The 25611-nt window shown below is 47.3% G+C and overlaps 1 protein-coding gene across 7 annotated transcripts in view; it reads left to right on the forward strand.

Annotated features, from left to right (window-relative positions):
• Positions 1–25611, forward strand: part of ARMC8 (armadillo repeat containing 8) — a 1620024-nt gene that overhangs the window by 389596 nt on the left and 1204817 nt on the right. For 4 of the 7 annotated variants that reach the window (XM_069615825.1, XM_069615821.1, XM_069615824.1 and 1 more), the window contains one exon: positions 8379–8480. In XM_069615825.1, the coding sequence (XP_069471926.1) occupies positions 8379–8480 (102 nt within the window). The remainder of the gene's footprint in view (positions 1–8378; positions 8481–25611) is intronic. The other 3 variants (XM_069615827.1, XM_069615822.1, XM_069615826.1) reach the window with 1 other exon arrangement.

The following is a 25611-nucleotide window of genomic DNA, read 5'->3' on the forward strand; positions in this document are numbered from 1 at the left end:
GAACGAGGAATATCAGATGAAGATTTGACTACACCTCCCTTTCAAACAGAGCCCCACATGTTTGTTAATTATATGGGGATTGAACAGTATAATAATGCGCAGGGCCCTTTCAAAATGAATTGCTATGTTTCTGACCCCACTCTCTTAAACTCCATGCCTGAAGAGCAGAACCAATAAGATCTCCTCTCCATTTCACGGAAAAACATAAGAGAGCGGAGATCCATATAGCAAGAGGGAGAGTCAGCCTGAAGGTGCAAAACAGATGTCTGCGCTGGAGCACAGAGGAGACGTCTGATTCTGGAGGCAGGGCCACGCAGGAGGCGGGTAGGCCGTAGGAAACCCAGAGCCTGCCGATCGCTTACGAGTCCAGGAAGGGGGGAGCCTGAGAAGCTGAGGACTCCTGAGCAAGTGAGAAACTTGTCTGCCTCAGACACAGCATACCGGTATTCAGCAGCTACAACGCCTGTTAGTCACAAACAAAGCCTGCCTGAGAGGCTGAATAGCCCATTCCGGTTTAAGCCACTAAATACCCCACAAGGGAGTGAGAGTGATACGAAATCTAGAAGTCCTGAGAGGCCAGATAGCCCCCGCCAGGCTGAGACACGGTAATCCCCACAATGTGGTGAAAGCAACAAGAAAGCTAGACAGCCTAGTAGGCCAAATAGCGAATGCTGGGCTGACACACAAGTATGCCCACAAGTGGGTGAAAGCAACAAGCAAGCCACCCAACAGACTGAGAAACCAAATAGCCCATGCCAGGCTGAGCCAGAAGATAGAAAAAAAAAAGAAAGAGAAGAGAACCCAAATTTGAGATCCTCCCGTCCCCTGCACACTTTCTACATACGCCACAAGGGCGGTTAAACATATAGATATTCAAAAATCAAACAAGTAAAATTCACAATTTAATACCACAGTGGGTTCTGAAACACAATATTTCCTTTGAGAACAATGATTTAATGTTACAAGCATAATAAATGCAAGAAGAAACACAATGTACAAGCAATAGTGTCCAATATAAGTTGGCCGACGCGTTTCGAGGATTCCCTCTTCTTCAGAAAGGGCATAATTGGACTATTAGATAAAAGAAAAAAAGGAAAGAAAGAGTCGGGTAAGTTGATGCAGTTAGCCCATTATTTAATTTGTTGCAGGTTTAAAGTTAAGACATGAAGCACTTGAGTGTAGGTCCAAAAGTATTAGAATTCAATGAACAGTAGAATAGGTATTAGAAACAATCTAGTCCATGACCTTGGATATATTGATATTATTAAACCCAATCGGATGGTCCCTAGGAGAACATCCACGTTTCAACAAATATAGGTGGTCAGCTTTCCATTAATGAATAGGAACTTAAATCTTCACATGCGTCAAATGAACACACTATCTGGTTCTAGCTGTCTCAGAGTGTCAGTTCTTAGAACATGCTTATAATAAAGATTCTGATGTTTGTTAATCTGCTTAGAATCACATGCTGTGGATAGGTCCGACATCCAGTGGTCACTGCGGAGTATTGTATTTTGTTTTTCGTAGTCGAAAAGGGGACGTCGACAAGGCATGTCTGTAACACTATCCCTATAGTGACGTGCGTTGTACCCACAATACCTCACGCGTCGAGGTCCCTAAGATTGTTTTTTTCCGCCCAGCTACTGGTCGCCTTTATGCGAAGCTCCTCGAGAGACATTGCCAAACAGTTTCTTCGACCTTTGGTCGTTTGTTATTAATATCAATAACGTAGATCCCTCCCTCGACGCAGAGCTGTTTCTCCGCCGAGCAAGATCTTCGACGGAACGACGAGTGGAGGGGACCCTTCGGCGCTGCCGAACACGTGGCCTGGCCTCGCCGGCCATACACAGTAGGGAGAGTGGGGTTGTGTGGTCTTTCTTTATCTTTAAGAATGCCTTTCTCTTTCCCCTCCCTCTCTTTCGAGGTCGTAGTCACACTTCTTGCCCTCAGCTATGGAGAGGACGCCATTTAGGTTTTGCCCGCTTTGCAAGGGTAAATATACCTGGAAGAATAAGCACAAACGGTGCAACCGTTGCTTACCCCTCGATCACCAGGAGGACGGCTGTGCGGCCTGCAAATTACTAAAGCCCAAAACTCTAAAAGACCGCAGGGTCAAAAGGTGGGCAGCCTACGCCATGTCTAGGCCTGACTCCTCGCCCGCCGCCGCCGAATGTGACGAGGACAGTGACTACACGGCCCCCGTAACGGATGTTGTAGACCTCTCAAAGGTGCGTTCACGCTCCTCGTCGTCCGTCCCCGGCCCCGACAAGCCCGGCTCACGCCCAGCTTATGGGGATGAACACCCCGGTGACAAGGACGCACACGGAAAAACACCAAAGCACATACCCCCGGCACGCATTTGTCAAAGACGAAGGCAGCCATAGCGCCAACGGGGGCGCCGGGCCCACCGGCGCCTTCCGCCGACCGTAAGGGTCATCAGCCCTCCCCGCCACCGCCTCTGCGACAGGCGACTGGCCATTCTAAAGATAAGGGCGCGAACACCAAAACCTCCGGCGACGCACATCGTAAGAGCGCTCACGTTGCCAGCAAGGACTCGACGAGCAAGGACTCGACGTTACATAGTGCGACGGCGACCGATCCCTCGGAAGAGAGAATGATCGCCGAAAACCTCGCGCGCATATCATCTAAGGACGGCCAGAGACGTACGGCGAGTGAGACGCCAAAAACTGCACACAAGGCCAAAGATATGCCGAAAGCGCCAGAAAACAGATCAGGCCAGTTCCCGCCGCCGACGGAAGGCCATAGCCAGCGAGAAGGCTTCTCAGAAGGCGAAGGCACACTTTCTTCAACGTTATGGGACAGAACCAGACAACTACAGGAGGAAGAAACTCCTTTTTCATTCCCAGACCGTCCTGGCCGACCTCAGTGGACCTTTGAAAGGTTCCAGACCTGTTTGGATAAACTAGACAGGTTCATGTCCATCCCAGAAGACAGGGCACCCAAGAGACCAAGGGAGGCACCCCTGGAGAGTCCAAGGGCTAAATACCAGAAGTTTTATAACCCCATACAGGAGGACATATATTCTTACGACCTCACTGAGGAAGACACCCACTTCCAGGAGGAAGATGAGTTCACCTATGTTGAAGACCAACAAGAAGAGGAAGGTTTTCACGAGGCCACTAACTTAGGTGGGGAGGGATTCCAGGAGGACACAGGCGAGGGCGACCCAAATCCCTGGCAGTCACCAGCTAGGTCTACAGACACAGGCAGTAGCAGTATAGTCATCAGGTCTACTGAAACTACACCAGTCACGAACCCTTCGCCTGTTGATGATCAACCCACCTTTAATGCACTGCTGAAGAAGGCAGCAGCACATTTTGAACTTGAAACTGGGGAGGTCACCCCAGACACCGATTTTGTGGAGAGGATTATCAAAGAAAAACCCCCCACTAGCCAAACTATCCCCATCCTCGCCTCAGTTAAGAGACGTATTACCCCTTCTCTGTGGACAGAGAGGGGTCAATCCGAGGATTGAGAAACTGTTCTCTCCCTGTCAGTCAGCCCCATTATACATTAAGGGTCACTCAATCCCGGACTCCCTGGTCGTGACCAACACCAGGAAAAGGGCCGGAGTCCCACTATCTACCAGCGAGGCACCCCCAGATAAAGAGGGGAAGAAGCTTTATGCTCTAGCCAAGAGAATCACCACTTATTGGCAAGCTACGCTGATGCTCAATGGGAAAAGCTTAAACAGGACATTGAAGAAGCTCCCGAACCCCTAAGAACTTGTTTGCTAGCTACAGTTAACAAGTGCTCTCTGGTCAACCAAAGCATCGTCAAGAATACCCTCGATGCAGCAGAGACGACTGGCCGCACTTTGGTACAAGGAATTTTGCTGAAGCTTCATGTCTGGCTTCGCAGTTCCGGGTTTAAGGCAGAAACACAAGCGTCCCTTATTAATAAGCCCATAGAGGAGTCCAACCTCTTTGGGAACGCAGTTGATGACGCGCTGGAGAATGCGAAGAAAGAATTTGACACAATAAAGACCTTAGACCAAATTTCAAAACCCCCTAACAGGCGGGGATTTGGTAATAAACGCTTTTTTCGTGGCCAACGCCAGCAACAAAACCAACAACAGTATTCTGCCAGCAACTACCAAGGAAATAGTGGCCAGTACAATCAGAGGGGTCAACACTGTGGCAAAGGGAGAGGCCGGGGTTCCACCCCCAGAGGCTCCCAAGCCACCAACACCACCAAGTGACGCGAAGATTCGCATCCCCTCCCATGCAACGCCGGTCGGGGGCCGGTTAACATCCTTTCTTCCAGCATGGGAGGGAATAACATCAGACCGCTGGGTGCTTTCCACCGTAGCCCGCGGCTACTGTATAGAGTTCAACAGTTGCCCAACATACAGACCCCCGAGGGGACGCCGCATGACACCAGAACACCTCGCTATACTTCTCCAAGAAGTGGACCAACTGCTGGAAAAAGGAGCCATAGAGGTTGTGCCTCTATCTCAGGTAACGGAAGGTATTTATTCAGTGTACTTCCTTGTACCCAAAAAGGATCTAACCATGCGCCCTGTATTAGATCTGCGCCCAGCGAACAAGTTTGTCAAACCTCAAAAGTTTCGTATGGTGACCTTACAGGAGGTATCCCACTGCTATCACAGGGAGATTACATGGCGACACTGGACATGAAAGATGCATACTTTCATATTTTAATGTTGCCAGCGCACAGAAAATACCTCAGGTTCATGATAGAGGGCAAACACTACCAGTTCAGAGTGCTACCCTTTGGCATAGCATCTGCTCCAAGGGTATTCACAAAGGTACTGGCAGTGGCAGCGGCCCACCTGCGCAGGTTATCCATCCCAGTATACCCTTACCTCGACGACTGGCTCATAACAGGGGACTCTTATGAGACATGCTTCTCAAACACCCAAAAGACTGTAGACCTTTTGTTCCAGCTGGGCTTCTCCATCAACGAGAAGAAGTCCAGCTTAGACCCCACCCAAGTCAAACAATTCCTAGGGGCACTAATTCGAACAAAGGACGACCTCGTCTTCCCCTCCAACGAGAGGGTCCAAAACATGCTGTTTCAGAGCCCCCAATATGTGGCAGGTCGAGAGGTGACGGTGCGCAAAGCGATGCACTTGCTAGGAATGATGGCGTCGTGTATTTATTTGGTACCTCACGCGCGCCTGCGCATGCGCCCAATGCAAGAGTGACTCAACAGCCAGTGGTGTCAGACCAGCGGACAATGGGACGATCTAGTGGTGGTCTCCCAGGCCTTGGTTCTCTCGCTACGGTGGTGGTACGGTTGCCACACCCACGGTGGAGGCCGCTCTAACCACGGACACATCCCTCACAGGATGGGGGGCTCACCTATCCCATCAGACTGCTCACGGAGTGTGGACTCCGAGCGTAGCATCCAAGCACATAAACCTACTGGAGCTACTGGCGGTGTTCAAAGCACCAAAAGCCTTCCAAGAACACCTACAAGGGAAGACAGTGATGGTCCTTACAGACAGCACCACAGCCATGTACTACATCAACAAGCAGGGGGGCACCCACTCTCCAGGACTGTCCAAGCTGTCCCAGAATATATGGAAGTGGGCTCTCAGACACAACATGTTCCTACTGTCACACCACGTACCAGGGGAACTCAATCTGCTAGCAGACGAACTCAGCAGAGACTTCCCCCTGCCCGAAGAGTACGAATGGCGATTGCAGGAAGACATCGTCTTAGACATCTTTACGCAATGGGGATTCCCCGAAATAGACCTGTTCGCAACTCTGGAGAACTCACAATGCCAAAGTTACGCCTCCAGGTACCCCCAGAACCAGTCCAAGGGGAACGATCTGTCGATTCAATGGTCAGGGAAATTTGTTTACGCTTTTCCCCTGACTCCCCTTCTCAACAAAGTTGTGCACAAGATGCACCAGGAACAAGTTACCATGATACTAGTGGCCCCGATGTGGGCCCGGCAGCCATGGTTCGCTCACTTGATGGAGATGTCTCTATCTCCCCAGTGAAACTTCTTTGCCCACACAACATGCTGTCACAGGACAAGGGGAGGACACTGCATCCATGCCCTCAGAACATGAACTTAGCAGCGTGGCTCCTGAGATCATAGAATTTGGACATCTACAACTCCCGCAGAGATGTATGGACATCCTCAGGGAAGCCAGAAAATCTAATACTCGCCACTGCTATTCTAGCAAGTGGAGAAGATTTGTCATCTGGTGTAGAGGAAAGAGCATCAACCCGGTTGACTGCTCTCCCACACATATTGTTCTGTACCTGACCCATTTATTGGATTCAGGTCTAGTGTTCAATTCCATTAAAGTCCACCTGGCGGCACTTTCTGCATACACCACTTCCCAACTTAAAGTGTCGTGGTGGAAGATCCCAGTTATCAAGGCCTTCATGGAGGGGGTAAAGAGAATACACCCTCCGATAGCTAACCCAGCTCCCGGATGGGACTTAAATGTGGTACTTACCAGACTCATGGGCTCGCCATTTGAACCCATGCACAAGGCAACTCTTAAGGACCTCACTCTTAAGACTGCTTTTCTAATAGCTATCACCTCCATTAGGAGAGTAAGTGAACCACAGGCTCTTTCTGTTCTAGACCCCTTCGTAACAGTTCACAAAGATAAGGTGGTTCTACGCACACACCCAAGGTTCGCACCGAAATTCATCTCGAAATTCCATGTAAACCAGTCAATAGAACTACCAACGTTCTTTCAAAACCCGTCCAACTTGGGAGAAAAAAGTCTGAATACACTGGATGTACGCAGAGCTGTCATGTTCTACATGGAAAGAACCAGGCCACTGAGAAAGACTAATCCGTTCTTTGTCTCGGTGGCAGCAGGAAGAGAAGGAGATGCATTCTCAAAGTCCACTATATCTAGATGGATTGTTCAATGTATCACTCTCTGTTACACTCTTGCTAAGAGAGAACTACCCTTCAAGCCAAGAGCACATTCTACTCGAGGCCCTGGGGCATCCATAGCATTCATTGCATTCATTGCAAATGTTCCCCTTGAGTCCATCTGCAGAGCGGCTACCTGGAGTTCTGTGCACACCTTTACGAAACACTACTGTCTAGATGCACACTCTAGATCTGACTCCCTTCTCATAACCCACCGCCAACTCCGGGTACTGCTTGCTAGTCTACGCACAGCATGTGATTCTAAGCAGATTAACAAACATCAGAAGACAATGCATTACTTACCGTAAAAGCATTTCTGATGGTTGTATCTGCTTAGATTCACATGCGCCCACCCTTCCTCCCCGCTCGTATGGAAGGAACATAGACATCTTTCTACATCTCTCTCTTTTCTGTACTCACTCACGTATAGAAGGCTCCCTCAGGGCAGAAAAAATACAAACAGAGGGACCTCGACGCGTGAGGGATTGTGGGTACAACGCACGTCACTATAAGGATAGTGTTACAGACACGCCTTGTCGACGTCCCCTTTTCGACTACGAAAAACAAAATGCAATACTCCGCAGTGACCACTGGATGTCGGACCTATGCACAGCATGTGAATCTAAGCAGATACAACCATCAGAAATGCTTTTACGGTAAGTAATGCATTGTCATAATGGAGGAATGAGCAATTAACAGATACACGCCCTACATAAAGAATTGGAGGTTGGAGCCTGGACGGGACATTGCCTTCCTATTCGTGGGTGAACCTGATGCACCTTTTCACAGCATGATGAGTCGAGGTATTTCCACATATTCTCACGTAGTTTTTCTTTTTCTGAATCTCTTCTGAGTGGCTCTTGAGTCATTTGTTCTTATATTTCCACATGTTTTCCATCAACTCGGAGCAGATCCATCATTTTTTGGACCTTTGTCTTCCAAATTTTATCTTGACAGGACATGCCCTTATAAGAGGGATGACAATCTTTTTGTGCCATTTGGCAGTTCTCAGCAGGACAAGCGGGCTCCTAAAGCATCCATTGCTTGGCTGGTAGTCTCCTACTTCTCCGAATCTTACAGGCTGCAAGGTAAGTTTCCCCCTAGGGGTCTACATGCCAATGTAGTCCAAGCAAATGCCACAGGCATGACTTTCCAGAAGCATGCCCTTTGGGAAGTAATTAGCAAAGCTGCAACTTGAGCTTCCACTTTGGCTTTTTACAAACACTTTTGTATGGACACTAGTACTATGTCAGATGCTATGTTTGGTCAGGCCGCTTGAGAGGATTTTCTCCACGTTCAGTATTTGATATTCTACCATGGGTATGGAAGAAAAACAAATAGCAATAAATGTAATGTCTGATGTACAGTACTGCCTTCTTCTGCAATGAAATGCATGTAATCTGGGTTTTATTGAAGTGTATTAGACATGCCCAATCATACCTGGTTTTATGTAATTCTTTTTCCCTTCTAACTATTGTGTTTGCAGGATGCAACAGTGATCCCCCACCTCATGTCTCTTCTCAGTCGATCACGGTGTACGCAGGAGTATGTCTGTCACATCTACTCTCATTGTTGCAAGGTGAGTATTAGGAGAAAAAAATTATTCTGCAGCTTTCCCATCTATTTGTGTACCATTTATTTACCCTAACCTGATTTTTAGGAGGGTGGCCTTTTTAAACTTCACCCCTTGCTTAACTCATTTCAGATTTAGGGCAATGGTGAGTGCATAAGGCCACCAGTGCAGGAGGACTCTGCACCCAATGTAATCATCTAGTGTAGTGCTGGGATACCAGGTTTCCCTTTTCTTTGGATGTTATAGGCATTTTCCCTGTACTTAATGAAGCACAGCCATGCTGATGGCAGTGGTATCTTTATTTTACTTAAACAACTTTATTTTGGTTAATCAACCATTTCGGTGCATAGTAATAAAACAAACAATTGATTCATCATATCTTTGCTGTATAATATTCGGGCTCAGGCTAAAACAGAGGCTTTAGATGATTAAACATTTGAAAACAGTCATGCCAAGACATAAAATCAATTAATACTCTCAAATTAATGGGAAGGTAAAAACAAAATAATATAAAGTGTGAGTGCTTTTGGCAAATGGAGAGAGAAAAAGAAGAAACGAAAATTGGATCGGTAACTGTGGTGTGGTGAGGAGAGAATGAATCTCACAGCCTCACCTACATGTCTAGATTCAGATTTGATACCAGACTATTTCATAGATAATTGCACTCTGAGCAGCCAGGCTCTCTGAATATAATGGGCAGTTGCATAAACAACACGCAGGTCTGTAAATTGACTCAAAAACTTCACATCCAGAGTGGATTAGCGAATCTCCAACTCCCTCAGGATCGTTTTCAAATATATTTTTCTCAGGTGGATGGTCCTACTAAAAAGCAAGAGGTGCATAACGGTCTATCTACCGACCTTGCATACTGGTCCCAAGCTTGAGTTGGTAGTACATTTTGGTTGGTAGTGCAAATTCGGGTAAAAGAAGCCACTGGAAGAATGACCAATCTGAAGCACAGATGCAATGCGTTTTCCTATGGTGGGTAGATTTCATCCAGGTATATATATTTCTGAGGCTTGTGGAATCTGCTTAGATGACATGCTGTGCATAAGCCGACATCTAGTGGAAGCTGCAGAGTATTACCGTTTGTTTTTCGAAACTCGAAAATGGGCGTCGACACAGGGCGTGCTAGTAATACTATCCCTAGTGTGACGTCCACCGTACCCATGAACCCTCACGCGTGTAGGACCCTCAGATAGTTTTTTTCTGCCATACTTGACGGAAGCATTCCGCGGAGTTCCCTGGCTTTCAGCCATATTTTGCTAAAAATCAATAATATTCCCCGTTTCTTCCACTCCCACGTCGAATCATCAAGGTTTGAAGTTCGATGCCGGCCCGGAGAAGAAACAACCGTCGAGAGCTGCACGACAGACTTTGGGCCTTGGAAGGCCGCTGGCCTCGGCCCGGGCCTTGGAAGGCCTCTGGCCTCGGCCCTGCAAGTAGGGAGAGTGGGGGGTTGTAACATACTCTACACTCGTATATATTTTCCTACACACACTAGCCCGCTGCCACAGGGTGCGTATGGAGGGTACCCCTTTCAAATTCTGCCCCAAGTGCAACTGCAAGTATACTTGGGTTGACAAACATGCCACCTGTAACCTCTGCTTGCCGAGGGACCACCCCGAGGCGAACTGCAGAGCGTGTAGCTGGTTCAAGGCTAAGACACTTAAGGACCGCTCGACCAAACGTTGGGCCCACCACGCCAGGCAACTCGAGGCCATGGAAGCGGACGGCACCTTCAGTGATGGCAGCAACGTTGTACTTTCGGACGGCGAGGGCAACGAGGTGTCGAAAGACGCCCAAGCGCAAGTCCCCGACCTCAGAAGGCTGTCCGGCAGGGCAGTTATGAGGAACACACCCGGCGACACGAGCTCTAGCCACACCACTTCCACACCTAAGCACTCAAAGTCCAACCAAGATTCGACGCGCGTGTCGAGTTCTCGGAAAGAGGCACACAAAGAGCGGTCCACCGAATCGGTGTCCTCTGGGCGTTCTCGGTCAAGATCGCCTCACAGTTGCCAAAAGTGCCTCACTCACCAAAGTCATGGTGGTCCGCTCGTCAGAAGATGAAGCGACCACCAGCCCCAGGCCGCTCACCAAGAGTCGGCGTCAGCAGACCGTTCGGCGGCTGCTTCCGAATCCCGACGCCCTCACTCTTAAGGAAAGGGACACTACCCCCGAATCTCGACGCCAGGCGTCGAAAAGCTCTGAGAGGGTGAAAACACCAGGGAAACACTCTTCCACTCATGGGGAAGGGGGGAAAGAGCAGAAGAAACCATCTCACCCTTCTTCTGCACATCAGTTACATAAAGACAGTTCTAAGTCTTCTGATAAACAGCTAGCCAAGACCCCTGCACAAGCCCATAGGTCCAGTCAAGTCATAGAAGGGGAACCCTCTCAAGAAAGGGTCATTCCCAGCTCCAAAAAATGGACCAGTGAGGAGATAGACAGGGTTATGTCTAGAATGTCCTCCCAAGCAGACTTCTACTCCAAGAACCCAGAACACTTCCTCTCCTATACCCCTGACGGTGCTACTCCCTCAGGGTCTAGGGACCCTCAGCCCCCTGGTAAGAAACCTCGGTTTGTTAAATAATTTGTTTATACAGATGTTAATGGTTGTAACATTGCTGTAACCGAAGGCTAACTGTTGTCTTACGTTTAAAAAAGATAAAAAATGAAAATAAAGTTGGCTAAAAAAAAAGAAACCTCAGTTTGAGACCCCAACGGAAGGTCAGTCTTCAGACCCTTTTTACATCCAGCCTTACGCCCAGTATAGTGAGGATCCACTACAGGATGAGGATCCAGACTTGGACTTTGGACGACCAAACTGGGGTGAATTATTATGGGGATGACGAGGACCCAAGAGGAGGAGGAAGATGACCCAGAAGTCTACAGAATAGACTCCACGGTTGGCAAAGAGCCTCAAGTTACCGACTCTTCTGTCGACAACCAGCCCCTCCTAAGTGAGGTCTTGACTAGAGCGGCAGAACACTTCCACATAGACACTCAAGGGGCGCAGGAGGAGAGGGACTTTGCTGAGGAACTAGTAGGAGAAAAGAAACCCATTACTCAGGCCATTCCAATTCTCAAGTCCATTCAACTGAGAATTGAACCTTCCCTTCTCAATCCTAACCTCACCAGGGCAGTAAACCCCAGAGTCGAGAAATTGTTCAGGGCAGCCCAATCAGACCCGCTTTACATAAGGGGGCAACTGAAGCCTGATTCCCTGGTAGTTACTAATATCCGGAAGAGGGCGGGAACGCCTCTATCATCATCTGAGGCTCCCCCCGACAAGGAGAGCAGGAAAATCTGAGTTGGGAAGGAAGGTAACCTCCACTTCCACTTACCAGGCAAGGATTACCAACTCCACCACTCTGCTGGCTAGTTATAACTGCCACGAGTCGAAGCAAGTAGCTGCCCTCATCGACTCCGCACCAGAACCCTTAAAGGGCCAGTTGGTCAAGGTTGCGTCGGAGGGGAGAGCCGTGTCCAGTTGCATCCTTAAGGCAACCTTTGATGCCGCAGATAACGCCGGCAGGCTAATAGCACAGAGCACTGTCATTAAGAGGCATGCTTGGTTAAGACAGTCAGGGTTTAAACCTGAGACACAAGCATCCCTAATCGACATGCCGGTGGATCCTAATCTACAGTTTGGCAAAGCGGTAGAGGACACATTAAAGAATGCCAAAGATGATTGAGACACTGAAATCCTGGGACAGTTAACCAACAAGCCCCCTAATCAAAGAGGCAATACTAATTTTCGTCACCCACGTGACCAAAATTCACAAAGAGGCTCCAACTATTCACAGGGGTGAATAGTATATAATATACATTAATATACATCATGGGGTAACAACCAGCAGTCTACCCAGAGCTACAGCAGAGGAAACAAGAGGGGCTGTGGTAAGGGTAGAGGCAGCCCCAGCAGAGGCGGCACGCCTCCCGCAAAACAGTGACGCCGCGTTCAGGGTCCCTTCTCGCGCATCCCCAGTGGGGGGATGCATTACCAACTTCACCCAAGCTTGGGAAGGAATCACATCGGACAGATGGGTGCTGTCCACAGTGTCCGCAGGATACTGCATAGAACTACTCGAGCGTCCCTGAAACCACCCTCCACATCAAAAAATACATTCCTCACACCACCAGAAGATCCTCCTCGAGGAGATAGTCAGTCTTCTAGCAAAGGACGCGATAGAACTCGTCCTGGGCAACCAGGTAAACAAGGGTATTTATTCAACTTACTTCCTTGTGCCAAAAAAGATCTGACAATGCGCCCAGTATTAGACTTACGCCCTGCAAACAAGTATGTCAAGCACCAAAAGTTTTGCATGACTACTCTCCAAGAGGTAATCCCCCTCCTAAGAAAGGGGCATTACATGGCAACATTGGACATGAAACATGCCTATTTTCATGTGTCCATGTTCCCAGCGCACAGAAGATTCTTGCGCTTCAAGGTGGACAGTCAGCACTACCAGTTCAAGGTGCTGCCCTTCGGTATAGCCTCAGCTCCAAGGGTATTCACCAAGGTACTGGCGATGGCGGCGGCACACCTACACACAGAGGCAATCCCAGTGTACCCTTACCTGGACGACTGGCTCATCACGGGGGAGACCCCAGTACTTTGCAGCTCAAACATTCAAACAGTCAACCTCCTCTTCGAATTGGGTTTCTCCATAAACGAGAAAAAATCAAGCCTGGTGCCAACCACCTCCAAACAGTTCCTAGGAGCTGTCCTAGACACTCAAGAGGGGTTGGTCTTTCCATCAGGGGAAAGAATTTGGAATCTACTACTGCAATTTCCTCTATATCAGCCTGGTCGCCAGATATGGGTGCGCAAAGCGATGCGTTTGCTAGGCATGATGGCGTCATGTATTTACCTGGTCACCTACGCGCGCCTGCGCATGTGACCCATGCAAGAATGGTTGGCGAAACAGTGGTCTCGGGCAAGTGGTCAGTGGGACGATCTAGTGGTCGTTTCGCCAACACTTGTACAAAGTCTTCACTGGTGGACAAGAGAGAACCTGTCAAAGGGGAAACCCTTTTACGATCCAGAGGTACAGGCTGTAGTCAGGCTGTAGTCACTACGGACACATCCCTGTCAGGGTGGGGAGCACACCTCCTTCACCAAACAGCTCAGGGTCTCTGGTCTCACTCAGTGGCCAAGAATCGTCAATCTGCTAGAGCTACTGGCAGTATTCAGAGCGCTTCAAGCCCCACCTGTTGAACCTGTCAGTGCAGATCCTGACAGACCGCACAACAGCAATGTTTTATCTAAACAAACAGGGAGGGACTTTTTCACCAAATCTGTCCAAGCTTGCCCAGAAAATTTGGAGATGGGCACTCAGACGGAACATTTACCTGTCATCTCAACATGTTCTAGGGGATCTCAGTTTGCTAGCAGACGCTTTAAACAGAGATCCCCTCCCAAGTGAACACGAATGGTGTCTACTCAGAGAAGTCGTACAAGTCATCTTCTCACAGTGGGCTTTCCCCACTACAGACCTATTCGCCACAAGCGAAAACGGGCAATGCCCAGAATTCGCATCCAGGTTCCCCTAGCCAGACTCCAAGGGGAACGTCCTGTGGATGAATTGGTCAGGAATGTTTGCCTACGCTTTTCCACCAACCCCTCTCATGAGGAAATTGGACAACAAGATGCACAGGGAATCGATGACTCTCATCCTAGTTGTTCCCATGTGGGCGAGGCAACCGTGGTTCCCACATCTACGCAGACTAGCGGTGTGCGAACTCATCAGGCTCCCGTGCTGGTACAACCTACTGTCCCAGCACCAAGGACAAGCAGTGCACCCTCAACCCAACTCCATGAACCTGGCAGCATGGCTCCTGAAGTCAGAGTTTGGACATCTCAATTTACCACAAAGATGTATGGACATCCTAAAGGAATCTAGGAAACCTAACATGAGGCACTGTTACTTTGATAAATGGAAAAGATTTGTTATCTGGTGCCAGAATAAGCAAATCAACCCAGTTGATTAAACTCCTTCCACCATTGTCACTTACATGCTCCACCTGCTGGATGCAGGCCTGGTATTTAATTCCCTAAAGGTACATCTGGCAGCACTGTCAGCCTACACCACTTCCCACAACAAGGTTTCGTGGTGGAAAGTACCAGTGGTTAAAGCCTTCATGGAAGGGGTAAAGAGACTCCACCCTCCAATTTCTAACCCACCACCTTGTTGGGACCTTAATGTGGTGCTTGCTAAGCGCATGGGCCCACTATTTGAACCCATGCATAAAGCCAGTCTTAAACACATGACCTATAAAACTGCCTTCCTAGTAGCCATTACATCCATAAGAAGGGTCAGTGCAGGATCCTTTCTTTACTGTTCATAAGGATAAACTGGTTCTACGAACACACCCTAGGTTCTCACTTAAGTTTATTTCTAAATTTCACGTTAACCAGTCCATCGAGCTACCTGCCTTCTTCCAAGAACCCAAAATCTCTGCTGAGGTGAAATTACACACTCTAGATGTGCGAAGAGCGGTCCTCTACTATGTAGACAAGACCAGACCGCTAAGGAAAACAGACCAACTGTTTGTCTCCGTAGCTACAGGCAGAGAAGGAGATTGCGTCTCTAAAGGTGCCATCTCCAAATGGATAGTCAATTGTATCCAACTATGTTACTCCCTTTCTGAAAAGACTCAGCCTTTTACGCCAAGAGCCCACTCTACAAGAGGTATTGGGGCCACTCTGGCTTTCATTGCAAAAGTACCCCTTGACACCATTTGCAAAGCAGCTACTTGGAGCTCTATTAGCACTTTTACTCAGCACTACTGCATTGACACTCATTCCAAGACAGATACTCAAGTGGGCCAAGCGGTTCTAAGACAACTGTTTGCTCAGGACCCTTCTCACATCCCACCACCTTCGTCTAACACTGCTTGCTAATCTATGCACATCATGTGATCTAAGCAGATTCTTGTTCAGAAGAGAACTGCCTGGCATTTCGTTGCGGGACTGCCCTTGGGCAGGACAAAGACTGATATATGTAGTGGACATTTCTCATCTGTGAAAGGATGGTGAGCTTAAGACTCTTGTTGAGACTCAACCCCAGGATATAGGCCGGTAGAGAGAAACTCCCAGAACCCCCCTTACTTATTGTACCTTTGTTATCCACCCATTCCTGTAGATTTTTAAAGGTAACTTTCCCGAATAGTTTTCCAATGCTGTCTAGAAGTGAAATTGGGCGGTAGTTTCCCAGAAGGTCTCTGCCGCCTTTCTAATAGGTTGGTCAAATCACAGCCTCCCTCCATGAGGGCTGTATTTGCCCCTGCATCGGATTTCATTAAATACTTTACAGAGCACCGGGGCCCAGATATCCACCTCATCTTTTAACAAATCAATGGGGATCAGATCAGGGCCAGCTGCTTTACAGCTTTTAAGGGAATTAAGGACTACAGCCACCTCATCGACAGACACTAACAAAACACCATCTGTAGGGGAGGAAATAAGAGGAGCGGGCTACAGTGTGCGAGGTGCAGCGGCAGAATACAAATTAGAAAAATGCATTTGACAGAACAGTGACTGGCCTCCATTCAGATCTCTGGCTGATACCAATTTCTCAAAAAGCAGATAGTCCCCAGATTGGATGGCACACTAGAGAGCGTTCCACTTCCCCTGGGTAAACTTTCTTCTTTTTGTGGAAATAAAATGTTTGTATTTTGAGCGGTGGATGCAAAGTTTCAATCTATACACCCTTACGGGGGATTTAGTGCATTTAACAATTTCATATTTAGCCATACGGCACTCACGATTGTACCAGCCAGGTTTACTTAAGAGTTCTTTTTTAATCACCTTTGCAGGTACTGAGATGAAAGGAATTTGTTTGTTAACAACTCATATTCAACTAAGATATCATCAGCACTGGTTTTCCCCTCACATATGACCTTAACATTATCTAAAATAGATATATAGAGGTAGACTTGGTTTCGGCTGCATTGTGTTAGACCATTTAATCGACTTTATGCGTGGCCACTGATCTTAAATGACTGGGAGTTGGGGTCCGCGCGAAAGGTGTCTCATTGCACATTTCACACCACTTCATCAATATAATCAATAAGGGAGTACCCTTTCTGCCCTCTAAAGGTTAGCTTTGCCGGTTGGTCTTTACTGAAGTGCCCATTACAGGCCCTCAGATTTAGGTTGGAGAGGATACAGGATGATTCCAATGCCAGGCAATGTGCTTTCCATGGCCTGGTATCCATCAGGGGCGGAATTTCCCAAGCCTGGTCTTGGTCTTCCCATAAATCCATTAGCTCTTTAAGCGGTTTAATCTTGAGGTTGATTTCCCAAGCAACAAGGATACAATTGTTAGAATGCCTTTGTGACATTCCAATACTAATGTGCTCCTCTAGGAGAGCTATGTTGCTAGGCCATTCTATACTAATGGTCTATTGTAGATATTATACAAACACAATTGCTCACCATCTCCTACCCAAATCAGCACTGCTAAAAGATCCACACAGCCTGTGTGGCTTGGCTCAGTTCTCCAGCCAAGGGAAACATTGCTCCAGATCAAATGACCACCACTAGGCCTGCCTTTAGGTCCCTTGGCGGCTGGAATAGCAAAGGTCTAATATCCCTGAAGGCGAGGGCTATCGGCTGCCCATGTTTCTTGCAACATTATAATGTGGAACTTGCGCACATAATTACACCAATCAGGATTATCGAGTAGTCTTTTCACTCCCGCTATATACCAAGATAATAGCTTGAATGCAGGGAAGACACCCACAGTATTGCCGTCCTCCCTATCCAGTCAGTCCACTTCCTCCAAATCAGCACAATTACAGCATCTACCAACAGTAGTTGACCTTCCCCTATCAGTCTCAACCTGCATTCCGAAAAGATGTGGGGCCTGCTTCTTGCAGTTGGCTCGCAACTATTCGAAATTGGAGCCCTAATAATACCTGAGGAATAGTCTGTATGGTCAATATTAAATAGGCCTTCCACCAGAAACCATGATTCAAAAATAACCTGCATGCAATCAAGATCAGTACCTGCGATGGCTCCCCTGATAGTGTGTGATAGCGTTCCTAATAATGGAGAGACAGTGTTTAGACTGGTGTATCCAAGAAATACATTTATTTATGTGTGACACATGGTCCTCAAAGGAACCGGCAGATAACTTAGGTATATTGGTCATGATTACTGAGTCCCCAAGGTCACTCCCCCCCCCCCCTCATACTGCTGAAAGTGTTCACTTGTTTGTAGATAATAAATCTCGATACTAAATGCGGACAATAGTTGGCTTTTCTAGTTTGCCCCCTATCAATAGGCTCTGGGTTCCTAAAAACCTTATGAGAGGTAGTCCTGGTAACATAGGAAGCAGGGACCAGGTTGGGCTTCAGAACACTGTGGTTATGCATGCTGGTCATTAAGGAGGATAGTGGCTTGACAATCAAGAAATCCACTTTTCCTTGATTCGATTATTTTTTTTCCATCAGATCCCTCACCTATTTATCCACACTCTGTGCACTTGAGCTTTTAAGATCAACAAGGATTTCCTCAACCCTCTTGATAGACATGCTGCTATCATTACACTCATTTCTACAAGACTCATAGCAGCATTTCTGAAAAACTACATCATGATATAAATTGGCGCCTCCACGTTGTATCCCGGCCATCCTGCCTGCTGGCTGCATTATAGCCAATTTGCCCCCTTTTTTTTACGAGTTGCAGTTTTCCACTGGCGCTGAGCTGGTGGTTCAGTCAGGAAATCTGTCATGCAGTCCACCAGGCGAGGTTCAGAGGAAAGTGGTTACTCGGGGGTAACACGGGTGAACATAAGAGATAACAGGTGGTAGGGGCACCCAGGTTATAACCACCTGAAATGAATAAAACGTTATAGTAGTTAATACATTTGCTGAGGAAGGCACAGCCACTTCGGCCGGGGGAGCCGGTGGGCTTTGAAAATTGTCATATTTAGTCTGTGGGTGGACTTCAATAATATTTACACCCCGCAAGGCCTCTTTCCAGTCTATTGCTGGCCATTTCAAAGGAAAAGTTCCTTCCACCAATCTGTCTAGGTTTTTGGGCAATTTCAAAGTGCCCCGAAAAGTCTTCCTTCGATATATGGTGTCCTCTACTCTTACATCCACTAGTACAATTGCTGGGTTGGTCAATAATATCTTAACGAAAGGTAATTTTTATTTATTTATTAATAATATATGATTAGCCAAGTGGCTTTGTATATACAACGACAAAATACATGGACACAGTGACAAGAATACAAGGCATAGAGCATCTGTAAAGGAAAGGGATAACAAAAGGCAGAAGAGTATAAAAGGTAATCATGCACCACTCAGTCAGTAAAACTTATAACTAACTTAAAAACTAATAAGATCATAAATATTAATCAGTTAAAGACAACCTAAAAGTTAAAAGTTTCCACACATTTTCAATAAAATGTTACAATTTAGAATAACAGGCTATGATCGTTGCCTTCAATAAAAATAGAGCAAAGCCGTAGCATGTCAGTACATTCTTCGAATTGTTATAAGAGCGGATATAGCTTTGCCTAATTAACATTAGACTCTCACATTCAGTTAGGAGATGGGCCAGGGTTTCTAAAACGCAGGTGCTGCGTAACCGACAGTGGCGTTCTGAGCTAACAGTCCCATAAAGTGCACCTTTAGTTGCTAGCGCTACGCTGATATTAAACTTCAGTAACAAATACTGACGCATTATGGCGCTATTAGGAAATGCATCCTTATATGCTGGTTTTGACACGCGGTCAGTTCTATATTCACAATATGGTCAGCTGTGACTTTTAGTGTAAAGATTCATCATATTTTGTTCATATCTGAACCTGGTTAACACAGTTTTCAGCTGCGATTTTACCAAATACAGATCGCCCGAGGACTAGAGATTCATACAGCCTACCTGCCATTTCGAATGTAGCAATATAATTGCACCTAAAGTACCTAGAGAATTACATTTATTTAATCGAAGGAATGCAGAGAAAAAGGTAACCATTGAGGTACCATTATGAAAAAAAACCAAGTGCTCACAACACATGACAACCCTCTGAACAAATTCATGATCTATGCCATTCAGCTCAAAGTCCAAATATAAATACTCCATAGATAGCTCACAGGGCATTCGGAAGAGAGTACATCAAACCCTTGCTACAAAGCAATGTAGTTTGGTTAGGTAGTGATGACCCCAGACTTCAATGCTATAATAAAGAATAGGCAGGATCTTGGTTCGATATAATAACAGAACGGTTGAAATAGGAAAGCCACCCTGACGGCCAATAAACTAACTAATTGCTCTAGCAGATTTCATGCACTTATTTTTTTCGTTTCAAGTCAGTCAGTGGACCAGCTAAGGGGATTGTCAACACAGAGCCCGAGGTATTTGTATGAACTCACACACTCGAAGTTGGATCCATAGTCTTGCGAGGAGGGTATTTGCGAGAAAATAGAATTGTTTTACTCTTAGCAATGTTGATTGAGAGACTGCTTGTAACTGCATAACTACTCAGTTAAGTTACCAGTGATTGCAGTCCTTTTGGGGTGTGGTTCATTAATAGGAGGTCGTCTGCATAAGCGAGCCAGCTAGTAAGATGGGAGCTGACTTTCACCCGACATATATGTAGTTTACAGAAACACTCTGGGAGGTCTGCCAAATATAGATCAAAAAGAGTTGCAACAACTGTGCATCTCTGTTTCACGCCCTGATGCATTGGCATAGAGGCTGAGAGTTTACCCTCTGTATCAAGACGTATCTTTACTGTAGTGTCTACATGGAGCAACATCAGCATTTATAACCGACCGGGAGGAATATTCCAGGCGACCAGTTTTTGCATGAGTCTATTCCGCAAGATGTAATCAAAGGCAGCAGAAAAGTTAATAACTGAACAATACACAGCACTATCTCTCCGTAACCATGCATACTCAGATGAAGATACAAGTATAAGCAGATTGTGGGTGCTTTTTTGATAAAAACCCATTTGGTTTGGCGGAAGGATATTGTTGTCAATCCATTGGGTCAGTTCAACAAATAATACTTTAGCGAAATTCTTTGCTGGAATGTCGAGTATTGCCAGCATTCTATAGTTGGTTGGAGCATTCCAGGCACCTGTTTTTGTAAACTGGCTTTATATGGCTTTCTCGCCATGTTACAGGGAGGATGTCACACCTACCTATATGGACGAATAACAGGTACATCGCATGTGCCCACATTCCAGGTGAAAGTTTAAGGACAGCATTGCAGATAGCATCAGGGCCGACAGCGCGAGTTGTATTGAGTCATTCAATGATCATAATAGGGTCAAGTATTGAAGCCTTACAAGACCATGTAGTATTAGGTAGAGGGAAAGGAGTATCAGCGGGATGAAAAGTGCCAGGAGTGGAGGCAATGTGCTGGAACCATAAGGGTTCAGGAACACAGTTAGTAGGCAGTCCACACTTTGTATTGCTCCTTGGTACACTCCATAGCTAAGTGTTGCTCTTTTTAGAGGCAACATGGGCGATTTCTTTCCATTTCTCACATTCACATTTATTTATTTTTACCCAAATACAATATCTGTACTTAATCATCTGTGTCTGCATGTTAGTCGCTTACAAAGTGAAGATTTCCAAGGAGGGATACAAAAACGCACCAATTTCAGCACGTACAAGTTTCTTTGCAGCTGAGATAGTTGTATCAAAGTTCATCTGCTTGGTGAGACACATATTGGTACGTTCACCAACCTTCTTATATGTCCTACGTTGATTGGTATGTATCCCTATCTGGGCTGAACTGCACAACCCAGCCCTTTAAGATGAGTAGCAATTACCCTGGAGATGGACAGGGATGCAGATTTGTATTCATACATTAATAATCAAAACGACTCGGGTAATTGGCAAAAGGAAGACTGTTTTAGTCTCAATTATCTAAAACAGGGAGCATAACGAACATCAATGAATTTGCACAGTCCTCTTACTCTATGCATTCTAGAAAATCAGAGAATTTATACACAACTCGACATCAATGACGTTGACCTGCATCGGTACCAACGTCATCCTACGTGGCAAATTACAAAAACCTACGAGTCTGGGTGATTGGCTCTGAGTGAACATCTATGTATACGATCCATACTAGTCTAAAAAAGTGTGAATATGTGATTGGTTACATAAAATCAGCTGGGGCAACTAAACCCTCCCCCAAGAAATGACCACTATGAACGTCACTAAATATATGTCGCCACATTGGTTTACACAACTATAGGACCCCTAATTACGATGTCCCCTACAATTGGTTGGCACTCTAAGCTTCGTCAGTACTTTTCCATCTGCGTCCAGCAGCATGCAGGCTGGCCATCCAGATGCTGGTGATCTCGCTTTTACTATTGCTTCCCACCAATTAGCATATCAATCCATCATCACCTCAGTGGTCTACTGTCAATTAGGCATTGAAGCTCGGCCTTGAGAGTGTTCTTAGCTCTGAGAAATTCAGGGAGTGAAGGCATGCTCTGCCCTCGTGCGTAGGTGTGACCATCTCGTTCATCCAACTTCATCCTTCCATGTGACTAGAGACCATGTAATCGAGCTTCTAGTGCATTTTAATACTATTTTTTAATAGACCTCTGATGTCTTCCTTGTTTTGTTCATGCCTTCTGAACAGGAGTTCTGTCTTTCACACGATTTGTATCCAATGTCAGTTTACTCCAATTTGATAAGACCTTGGCTTTGGTGGCGCGTCCAGCCTTGTCTGCTGAGATTCACTTCATAATTCACTTTATAATTCAATTTGTTTTTTTAACTGCGACACACTGGAAATGAGGCATTCTCTGCCTTCTTGTTAAAGTCCAGCACTGCTATAATGCGTAGTGGAAACATCCATCCTTCACTTGTCCATATGCATATATATATAGATTTCTGAGGCTTGTGAAATCTGCTTAGATCACATGCTGTGCATAGGACAACATCTAGTGGAAGCTGCGGAGTATTACAGTTTGTTTTTCGAAGCTCGAAAATGGGCGTCCACACAGGGCGTGCCAGTAATACTATGCCTAGTGTGACGTCCACTGCACCCAAGATCCCTCACGCGTCTAGGATCCTCAGATTGTTTTTTCTGCCATACTGGTCGGAAGCATTTTGCGGAGTCCCCTGGCCTTAGCCATACTTTTGCTAAAAATTTAAAATAATAATCTATTGACATCCTTCCCCACCCCAACGTCGAACTTCGACACTCGACGCCGGCTGGAGAAGAAATCGACCGTCGGCTGCTGCACGACGGATTTGGGCCTCGGAAGGCCGCTGGCCTCGGCCCGGGCCTTGGAAGGCCTCTGGCCTCGGCCCTGCAAGTAGGGAGAGTGGGGGGTGGTACATACTCTACACTCTTGGTATATAGGTACACCTTATACATTTCCTACACTTAACAGCCCGCTGCCTCAAGGTGCGTATGGAGGGTACCCCTTTTCAATTCTGCCCCAAGTGCAATCGCAAATACCCTTGGGTCGACAGGCACGCCACGTGCAATCTCTGCTTGCCGAGGGACCACCCCGAAGCGAACTGCAGAGCGTGTAGTAGGTTTAAACCTAAGACACTTAAGGACCGTTCGACGAAGCGTTGGGCCCACCACGCCAGGCAAGCGGCCATGGCAGCGGAGGGCGCCTTCAGCGACGGCAGCGACGCCGTACTTTCGGGCGGCGAGGGCATTACGGCGTCGAAAGACAGCCGAGCGCAAGTTCCCGACCTCGGAAGGTCGTCCAGCAGGGCAGCTATGGGGAAGACCCCCGGCAACACAAGCGCTTCACACACACCACACACACTAAACACACAAAGTCCAACCGAGACTCGACGACGTCGAGTTCTCGGAAAGAGGCACAAACAGAACGGTTCGATTCGATGTCCTCTGGGCATTCTCGATCGAGATCGCCGCATGACTCCAGGCAATCATCCACTCTTGCCAAGAGTGCCTCGCTCCCTAGGCTAACAGAAGTTTGATCGTCGGAGGACGAAGACGACTTCCACCCCCAGGCCTCGCTCCAGGAGTCGGAGCCCGCAGACAAAATCAGCGAGGCCCCACGCTCGAAGGACAGAGACCCTAACCCCGATCCTCGACGCCAGGCGTTGAAAACCTCCGGAGCCACAAAAGGACAGGGAAAACATTTTTCCACTCACGGGGAGGGGGGAAAACAGCAGAAGAAGCAGCCTTTGCACTCTTCCACACCTGTAAAATACACCACTCCCCCTAAACAGACAGACAAGACCAGGTCTGCTGATATGTCTAAAACCAGCAAATCTACTCAAGATAAATCCCTGAGACTTTCTGAGAGAGTCATTCCCAGTTCCAAAAAATGGTCCAGTGAAGACATAGATAGGGTCATGTCAAGGATGTCTTCTTTGGCTGATTTTTACGATAAAAATCCAGACCATTTCCTTTCGTATGATCCACAAGGGGCGACACCCTCAGGGTCTAATGATCCTATCCCCCCGAGTAAGAAGCCCCGGTTTGAAACACCGATGAGGTCTACAGACCCCTTCGAGATGCAACCATACTCAAGACCATACTCACGGTATCAAGGAGAGGCTTCCTTTGGTGAGGAGCAAGAATTTGGCATGGTAGAAGAGCAAACCGGGACGGGATACTATGGGGATCATGAGGACCAAGAAGAGGAAGAGGAAGACCCTGAAACCTACAGAGTAGATTCCCCAGTAGAAAACGAAGCCCCGGTTACCGACTCCCCTGTCGATAACCAACCCCTCCTAAACGAGGTTCTCGCACGTGCAGCAGAACATTTCCATATTGACACCCATGGTGTCCAGGAGGAGAGGGACTTCGCAGAGGAGTTAGTGGGAGAAAGGAGGCCTGTTGCCCAGACCATCCTGATCCTTAAGTCCATTCAGCGAAGAATAGACCCGTCCCTGGTGAACCCGAACCTCACCAGAGCAGTCAATCCCAGGGTTGAAAAACTTTTCAGGGCAGCCCAGTCTGACCCTCTCTATATAAGAGGACACCTGAAGCCAGACTCCCTAGTTGTCACTAACACTCGTAAGAGAGCTGGAACACCCTTGTCATCGTCCGAAGCTCCTCCCGACAAGGAGAGCAAAAAACTATACGGTTTCGGCAGGAAGGTAGCCTCAACGTCCGCCTATCAAGCAAGGATTGCAAACTCCACCACCCTGTTGGCCAGCTACAACTGCCATCAGTGGGAAGAAGTCGCGGCACTCATAGCCTCTGTTCCTGAACCTTTAAAGGGCCAGTTAGCTCGGATTTCCACAGAGGGTAGAGCCGTGTCTGGTTGCATTTTGAAAGCAACCTTTGACGCCGCGGACAACGCAGGCAGATTGATAGCAGAAGGCACTGTTATCAAGAGACATGCGTGGTTACGGCAGTCTGGTTTTAAGGCAGAAACCCAGGCATCATTGTTGGACAAACCGGTGGAAGCCGATCTGTTGTTTGGTAAGGCGGTGGAAGACGCACTGAAGAATGCCAAGGACGAATACGAGACACTCAAGTCCCTTGGCCAGTTAACCAATAAAACCCCTAACCAGAGAGGGAATAGTAATTTTCGTTGCCCACACGGCCAAAATTCCCAGAGAGGATCTAACTATTCCCAGGGTCAGGGTACACAGTGGAACAACAGCCAACAGTCTACCCAGGGTTACGGCGGGGGTAATAGGAGAGGTTGTGGTAAAGGCAGAGGCAGCCCTAGCAAAGGAGGCGGCACGCCTCCACCAAAGCAGTGACGCTCAGTTCAGGGTCCCTTCTCACACAACCCCAGTAGGGGGACGCATTTCCAACTTCACCCAAGCTTGGGAAGGGATCACATCAGACAGATGGGTGCTGTCAACAGTATCCGCAGGGTACTGTATAGAACTACTGCAGCGTCCCCGGAACCATCCTCCACGACAAAGAGTACACTCTTTAGAACATCAGAAGATTCTCCTCGAGGAGATCGCCATTCTGCTAGAAAAGGACGCGATAGAACTCGTCCCGGGACACCAGGTAAACAAGGGTATTTATTCAACTTACTTCCTTGTGCCAAAGAAAGATTTGACAATGCGCCCAGTATTGGATTTACGGCCTGCCAACAAGTATGTCAAGCCCCAAAGGTTTTGTATGACTACGCTACAAGCGGTAATCCCACCCCTAAAAAAGGGGGATTACATGGCAACCTTG

This window comes from Ambystoma mexicanum, chromosome 9 (assembly GCF_040938575.1).
Source record: "Ambystoma mexicanum isolate Mex_15411 chromosome 9, UKY_AmexF1_1, whole genome shotgun sequence".
Taxonomy (NCBI): domain Eukaryota; kingdom Metazoa; phylum Chordata; class Amphibia; order Caudata; family Ambystomatidae; genus Ambystoma; species Ambystoma mexicanum.